This window comes from Neomonachus schauinslandi, chromosome 15 (genome assembly GCF_002201575.2).
Source record: "Neomonachus schauinslandi chromosome 15, ASM220157v2, whole genome shotgun sequence".
NCBI classification, from domain to species: Eukaryota; Metazoa; Chordata; class Mammalia; order Carnivora; family Phocidae; genus Neomonachus; species Neomonachus schauinslandi.
Window position 1 is genome coordinate 40030720 of NC_058417.1, and position 8164 is coordinate 40038883.

At 53.0% G+C, this 8164-nt stretch overlaps 2 protein-coding genes across 2 annotated transcripts in view; both read left to right on the plus strand.

Annotated features, from left to right (window-relative positions):
• Positions 1-8164, plus strand: part of LOC110573273 (signal transducer and activator of transcription 5B) — an 871639-nt gene that overhangs the window by 639134 nt on the left and 224341 nt on the right. The window lies entirely within an intron of this gene.
• NKIRAS2 (NFKB inhibitor interacting Ras like 2) lies at positions 2958-7193 on the plus strand. The gene is made up of 4 exons (XM_021681705.1): positions 2958-3084; positions 4056-4164; positions 4594-4835; positions 5460-7193. The coding sequence occupies exons 2-4, from the start codon at positions 4071-4073 to the stop codon at positions 5697-5699; spliced, it is 576 nt and encodes a 191-aa protein (XP_021537380.1). The 5' UTR covers positions 2958-3084; positions 4056-4070; the 3' UTR covers positions 5700-7193.

An 8164-nucleotide genomic window follows, 5' to 3' on the forward strand; every position in this document is an offset into this window, starting at 1 on the left:
TGAAGAGCACTTCCGGCTGGAGCATCGAGCAGCTCAGCGGCGCTGCGCCCAGAGAGGCTCCCTCGGGCCCGTCTACCAGCGAGAGGCTCCGCTTGGGGCCAGAGCGGCCTCCCGCCCCCGGAGGTCCACGGTGGTCTCCGCGCCGGGGCGGGGGCCCAGGGACGGTTCCTGTGCGTAGGGGGCGCCACTTTATCGGAAGTGGGGGGTACAAGAGGGTGACTCCTCTCTAGGCCTGAGTTCTCCTCAGTATTCTGAGAGCTTCGTTGCCATAGCAACTTCCAATCCTAGAGAGTCTCCGGTAAGGTTCAGGAGAGTCTGAATTGGGTTGAGGACTCGATGACCCAGGACTCCAGAGGGAAAGATCCCCCACTACTACCTTCTCGACCTTGGAGTGTGTCCACAGCTTCCTCCCGGGAAAGGCAAGAAGACACACTTTGAGCCCAGTTCCTCCAGCTTTCATCGGCCCTTGGAAGCCCTGCCCAACCAAGCCAGGGGAACGCAGGGCGTCTTCACCCCGCGCCTTTCATCCCCTCTGGATCTCCAAGCAACAACTGGTTCATCACCCTAATGACGCTGACCCTTTTATGAGGCTGCTTTCATGTCAGCTGCCTGGGAGTGCCATCTCAGCATTAAGCCTAGGGAGGGTGGCACGGCGCCCCAGACCCTGCCCTGGAGTTTATAAGGCAGCTCGCAGGGTGAGGTCCCTGCTCCATAGTGTCCCCAGTACTCTCACCCTTTATAGAAACACCCTGCTCAGCACGCTTGTCTTGCCGAATGCAGTCTGGACTGGGAACTCAGACAGGTCAAGGACACAGCCTAATCATCTTTGTAGTACCTCCCTCACCCAAACCAATAGTATTTGTGGGTATGAATTAAACTGGAGTTTTCTGAGGTTAAATTGGGGGAGTTTGAGGTTAAAATTTTAGAGTTAAGAGGAACTAAAATAAGGGGGCAAGTGAATTTTAAAAGGATGGACTCCTTTCCTCCATTTCTCCCTAGTATGTGTTATTCTCAGTAGGCTGCTTGCAAGGTCCTGCCTATCACAGTGCTAAGGGAGCAGAAACCACACCCACCACTGGGTAGGGAAGGATGGGAGAGGCTCAGTGGGTGGGAAGAGAGGTCATTCATCCAGCCAATCATTCACTAGCCTCTCCAAAGTGCCTACTTTGTGCTAGGTTGGGAGGGCACAGACTCAGAGACCACTTACCCTGTCTGCCAATGGTTCACAGTCTCCCATCTACTGCAGGTAGCCAACCTGTCTTTAGTCTTTAGACCATCTTCTCACTGTGTTCTTTGCATCTAAGCCATTTCATTTACTCATAGCTTTTTTTTTTTTAAGGTTTTATTTACTTATTTGACAGAGAGAGACACAGTGAGAGAGGGAACACAAGCAGGGGGAGTGGGAGAGGGAGAAGCAGGCTCCCACTGAGCAGGGAGCCCGATGCAGGGCTCGATCCCAGGACCCTGAGATCATGACCTGAGCCGAAGGCAGACGCTTAACGACTGAGCCACCCAGGCGCCCCTACTCTCATAGCTTTAATTTTAGCTGTAGATGACGCTGAATTCTGTTGATATCTCCAATCTAGAATTCTCAGTTGTGAGTTCTAGATGTCTATATCCAACTATCTACTGGATCTCTTGGGTGTTTCACAAAACCTAGAGACATAACATATTTAAGATGAACTTGTCATTCTCTCCCCACTTTTCAACAAAAGAAAAAACAAATGCAGTACTTGATTCTCTTTTCCTGAATTCCTTATCTTGTCAAATCGATTCACCATGCAACTGATCACCAAATTAGAAAGATAGGAGACATCATAAACTCCCTCTTTCTTACTCCTGACTCCCAACTTATCACCAAGTCTTGTTGATTCTCCTACCAAATGTCTTCTAAATCTATCTCTCTCTGTTCCACCCCAATTCAGGCTCTCATCATTTTTATTTTAAAACTTGGGATACTACCATTGTCTCCTAACTGGCCCCCAGTCTCATCTCGCTCCATTCTTTAATCTTCTACCAATGACTTTCTACACTTGATCTTAGCCAAAAGGCCGAGAAGCGATTGCCAATGACTTTCTTAAAAGCAAAAACTGATCACGTCACTTCATTGGCATAAAATCTATCAATGGCTTTCCACTGCTGTTAGGATACAGTTTGAACTCTTTGACCTACCACACAACGTCTTTGATTATTTGCCTCCTTTCGACCATCAATATTGACCCCAAATACTTGTAGTTCCAGAAAAATGCCATGACTTTTGCCAGTTTCCTCCACCCTTTTCTTCCACACCCTTCAAATCTCAAAACAGACATAACCTCCTCCAGGAAGTTTTCCATGATGCCCACTGTCCCTGAAGTTAAATACCGTTTGCTATGCTCCCATAGCACCTCCGTAATAGTTCTCACCGTGCTATACTGTAATTGTCTAGCTCCTCCGGACGGTAACGTTCTAATTCGTCCATTTTTTTCTCAGCATGTGGGTTTTTTTTTTTAAGATTTTATTTATATATTTGAGAGACAGAATGAGAGAGAGAGCACATGAGAGGGGGGAGGGTCAGAGGGAGAAGCAGACTCCCTGCTGAGCAGGGAGCCCGATGTGGGACTCGATCCTGGGACTCCAGGATCATGACCTGAGCCGAAGGCAGTCGCTCAACCAACTGAGCCACCCAGGCGCCCTCAGCATGTGGTTTTGTACCTGGCACAGAGTAGGTGCTCAGAAGACATCTGACGAATAAACGATTGAATAAAAGAAGTGTTACTGCTCTATGGTAGTCTTTAGAGAAAGAACATTTGGGCATCAGAAACACCAGCACCCCTCGTCCCCGGCGCCTAGAACGGTGTGCTCAGGCGCACAGCCGGCCCATGTCCCGTCATTCTCCCCGCCGGCCACTGGGGGCGCTGTGAGTCCGGCTCCCGCTGCCCGCCGCCGGAATTGGTCCTGCCGGACGGAAGCTGGGGGGGCGGGGCCGGACGGAGCCTGGAAGGACCCGGGAGGAAAAGCAGAGTCCTTGTGGCTGTGCTGCCCCTCCCCTGGTCCCGGCGCGCCTAGAGGGGCCCGGCTGGGGTGCTGCGAGGGCTCCGGGAGGTACGGAGCTGGGAGGCCACCGCGTCCGGGCCGCCTTAGGTGGCGGGTCTCTGCCTCCGATTCCCTCGGGGGGAATAGGTGGCGGAAGCCCTCTGGCAGTCTCTCTTAGGGGTATCCCTTAGTTGCGGGGCCCGCAGGCGGGAGGAGGGGTCTGTATCAGGAGTTTACTCGAGAGGTCTCTGTTTGGGACACCTTTTGGGAGTACATCTGTATCTGCTGTCTGGGTTAGTCTTGGTGTGGGGTTCCTTCTGGGAAGCCTATGTTTGGGATGCCTTCGACGAGATCTCTGTCTGGGACCTCTTCGGCGAAGGGGTTTCTGTGTCAGCCTCCTCATCCTGCTTTGTCAGTTGAAGGGGCAGCACAGATTTTCTCCTTTCCAAAGCCTTTTCCCCTTAGATTCTTTGACTCTTTTCTTTCTTGTCTGATGTTCTTCATCTTAGCCATGGACTTGACTGGGAATTAGAGGGAATTAATTGTTGTCCAGGTAAATCATACAGGAAAGCAAAATACCCTCCTTGTTTGCTCACTCTCCCCACGAAGAGCGGCTTAAGACAGATCCATACAAAACGGGATCCCTGCTTATTTCTCCATGGAGTCATGGTTCAAGACCGGAAGCTGAGCCAGAGCTCCCTTCAGCAACTGGTCTTCCACATCCTGTGCACAGAAGGGAACCTGGGCAGTGGTTCCTTTAAAGCAGAGACTCTCTTCCCCCTTTATGGCATCATTTACTGAGAACCTGTCCTGAGCCAGTTACTGGCCCTGTAACTGGTTATAACAGAGATGAATAAATTATAGCTCACTGTCCAGTAACAGACATAGACACATCATTCCAGTACACCCTGACCCTAGGAGGGGACAGACAGTGCTGAATCCCTGAGGCCTGTGTATTCTGTCCAGATCCTGGACTCTCAGTTACGGGAGGTCTGCCCACTTTTTCATCCCACTTAACCCAGTGTGCCTCTGTTTTTCAGGGTTGAAGGCTAAGCATGGGGAAGAGCTGCAAGGTGGTCGTGTGTGGCCAAGCATCTGTGGGCAAAACATCAATCCTGGAGCAGCTTCTGTATGGGAACCATGTAGTAGGTGAGTGTTGTTGGGGCGGGGGGGGCATGGTGGAAGAAGTTGAAGAATAAGTAGGATTTGATCACAACACGAAAAGGCTACCTTTTCGGTGGTGGTGGTTATTGCACCCCACAGAGTAAAACTGCATAATGACCCCAACCCTAGCATATTGAAATCCGGAGAGAGGAAACCCAATACTTGAGCTAGGGAGGAAGAGCTCTCAAGTCACACTTTTGCTTAGCATGGAATTAACATGAGATTAATGTCTGTTCCCCCCCCACACACACACACAAGTCATCCAGTCCTGCTGGACTGTCCATCCCTGGCCCTCTCTCCTCGGCCCCACATTCCTTTCTCTCTGGCTGGTAAGCCTTTTAGGATATACTCAGTCACTCATGTTTCCCACCTTCCTTCTCTCTACAAACAAGTTTTCTCTTCATCTTGTCCCAGGTTCTGAGATGATTGAGACCCAGGAAGACATCTATGTGGGCTCCATTGAGACCGACCGGGGGGTGCGGGAGCAGGTGCGTTTCTATGACACCCGGGGGCTCCGAGATGGGGCTGAACTGCCCCGGCACTGCTTCTCGTGCACCGACGGCTATGTCCTGGTCTACAGCACGGACAGCCGAGAGTCCTTTCAGCGTGTGGAGCTGCTCAAGAAGGAAATCGACAAATCCAAGGACAAGAAGGAGGTTTGTGTGTGCAGGGAACACTGGTGATGAGAGGGAGTAGGCCCTGGGCTAGTTTTGGGGAGCCTGGCATGGCTGTTTTTCATTCATATCTCAGGAGATGGGGTAGGAGCTAGAGGGGGGATGGAGGCCACTGGAGGCGGTCTTCCCCCTGGAGGTGGCCGTGTGTTGAAGCAGCTCAACCAGAGAGGCTTTTCTTTAGTTTCAGGGGTTCCTGACCTAACTCCAGAAGCCCCCACTAATCTTTCTTGATGATGGTTCCTTGCTCTTAGCTGTGAAGGCCCTTCTGTTCTCAAATCCCCCTGTAAGCTGCAGGTATTGGGGGGAGTGCTCCCTTACCAGTTGTTTAGACAGACTGATAGCTAGTAACGAGCAGGCGTAGGTGATACAGGGTTTATAAGGGAACTCCTGGAGGGAGGGCCAGATGGAGGCCAGAATTTAAACAGAGGAAGGAGAGGACAAAGCAACCATCTCCCTCTCCCCAGTTACTGTTTCTAATATAGGAAGAGGTGAAACGTTCGCCATTGAGACTTTCCCTTCTCTTAGGACTCCTAGGTAGGTGCCTGCCATCACACCCAGGCCTGAGGTCCGCAGTACATCCTCAGGTCTCTACTCTGTCTTCCCCAGGTCACCATCGTGGTCCTGGGCAACAAGTGTGACCTGCAGGAGCAGCGGCGTGTCGACCCAGACGTGGCTCAGCACTGGGCCAAGTCCGAGAAGGTGAAGCTGTGGGAGGTATCTGTGGCCGACCGCCGCTCTCTGCTGGAGCCCTTCGTCTACCTGGCCAGCAAGATGACCCAGCCCCAGAGCAAGTCTGCTTTCCCCCTCAGCCGCAAGAACAAGGGCAGCGGCTCCTTAGACGGCTGAAGAGCTGCCATTCCCTCTCCACCTACCCAGCCTCATTCCAGCTTCTGGGGCTCTGGAGGATGTGTCCAGGGGTGGGGTTAGGCAAGCTGTCCCTCCCAGGCCAGGCAGCTGGGCCGTCCCAGGCTCAGGTCACTTTCGCTCCCTCCCAACTCTGGGAAGTGCAGATAATCGAGGCTGGTGCCCCCAAATCCTCCCTCCCCTCCAGCTCTCATCATCCCTGCCCTGCTGTGACCTGAGGCAGTTGTGGGTCAGTGTCCCCTCCTGCCTGCCCTGGCTGGGAAGCAGAGCCACCATGCAGAAGTTCCCGGTCCAGGCTCTGGTTTGTCACAGGGGTCCCCCCACCTGTGGGTTTCCTGCCAGTGACACACACACACACCCTCACACCTATGGCACCAGCCTGGACTCTGGAGAAAGGCATCTGGGTATCGCGTACATGCATGTAGATGTGTGCACGCGTTCATGTGTGTGCCTGCTGGTGTCCAGCTCTGACTGGCCTCTCCTTGGCTGGAAGAAGCCAGCCGCCTGGGAAGTGTAATTTTCCGCTTTCACTCTCCACCCCCCGCCCAAGTTGTTTTGCTTCCTCTTCCTGCTCAGGGAGCACACGGCCCTCATTGGCTGAGATGGAATGGAATGAAGGCTGGGCTTCACCCGTTGGCCTTGGGACCCTGCAAGGCCTTTCTCCTCTCTGGGTTTCAGTTTTCTCATCTGTAAGGTGATGGGAGTTGCTTAGATGATCTTCTGGATCCTTTCCAGCCCTCAGATTTTCTCATGCCCGTGGCTTCGGGCTAGCTGTTACTGTGCCCTGGCTTCTGCCTCTTCAAGGTGCTATGCCTCCTGGCCCTGGAGGCTGAGACACTGCTCCCCCGAACCACCAGGGGGCAGGCGTGCACTGTCCGCTCTAGTGGCCAGAGTGGCTGCCCAGTGCCCACTCAGCGGACCTCACACCGGTGGGGCCTGGTCTTCACCCCTTCCTGTGGTTGTTTTCGGCTAATAGCTGGACTTCTATTTATAAATTACTTGTCTTTCTCTGCCTGCTGCCATGGTGAAGGCTGGACAAGGTGCTCCTCTAGCCCCTCCTTACCTCAGATGCCTGAACAGAACAAGGCAAACCAGTAGCAGCTTCTCAGGAGCTGCCAGATCTGTCGGGACTCAGAAGGGTGGTTACACTTTCAACATGCTATAAAGTGAGCTTGTCACCCACAACTCCCCATGTCCACTTCATGCTTCTAATGTGCACACCCAGCGTAGATGAGACGCTAGAGCCAGGTGACTTCTAGTACACACCCCTTCTCCCCAAGACGGGAGAGGCGAGCAGGACGGGCCACCCAGGGCTGGGCGAGTCGAATTAGGGCATATACAGGCTCGGGCTTGAATTCATTTATTGATGCGTTGGACACAATAAAACCACAACTGTTATCAAAAAGTTTCCCTTCCCTCCCCCCTTCTTGTCCTCCCATTGGAAATATCTAAAAAAAGAAAAGATACAGGTGGATACTGGCAAAGTCCCATATTGTGGGATGAAGGAGCAGTGCTGGGGGTGGGATGGGGGTTGTGACATTGACTTTGACAACATGAAAATAGGTCTTGAGAGTATGTCATCCTGGATCCCAACACTCAGTTTCACAGTGAGGGGGGCTGGGTGCTAGTTGGAAGGAGGGGAAGCTGGATTTGGTGTTAGGGACCAGCTTGGGGTGAGGAGCTGGAGGGGAAAGCTCTTTGTTTGGGAGCCCTGGCGTAGGGAGGTTGGTGTTTGCTGGGTCCAGAGTCTGAGACCCAGTGCTTCCCCCCACCCAGGTGGGGTTCACAAGGAATCAAAGGCTGAGGAGAGAGCTTGTGTGGGGTTGATCACCTCTGTTAAAACTGGGCCCAGCCAGAAAATCACCCTCACCTACCCCTCTCCTAGCGCCATCTTGTCAGAGCAAAGGAACCCCAAAAGCCTTCAGCCCCAGCCCCATTTTGGCTTTGCCCCCATGTAGCACTGCTCCCTTTCTCCTCCACAGTCTTCTTCCACTCCCCCAGGGTCACCCTGTCCAGATAGCCTTGAACCCTCTCCAGCTTGAGACCCCATCTGCCACCTCAGTGATTCTCTGGAGAATCGAGTAAATGGGGAGGGCCTCCCCTGCAGACTTGTCCCCAGCTCAAAGGTAAGATTCCTAGGGCCTCTGGCCATGGGGTATAGGTCTCGAGTGGGGGAAATGAGAGCACCATGGGGCTGGGGCTAGGATTTTGCATAGATCTTTGGGATTTCTCAGTTTGCTCCCCATAAATCAGGCTGGGCAATGCAGGGGAGCCCAGCAGTAGCCTGAGAAGGCTGGGGAAAGGAGGGTGGGGATGGAAGGTCCTTGGGCCAGGAGGGTAGTAGTGGAGTCCCTAGACCAGACTGGGTAAAGGCAGATGCCCTTGAAACTAGCCCAGCTCTTCCTAGATTGGGCAGGAAGCCCTCGGCTGTAAAAGGCAGTTTCCTG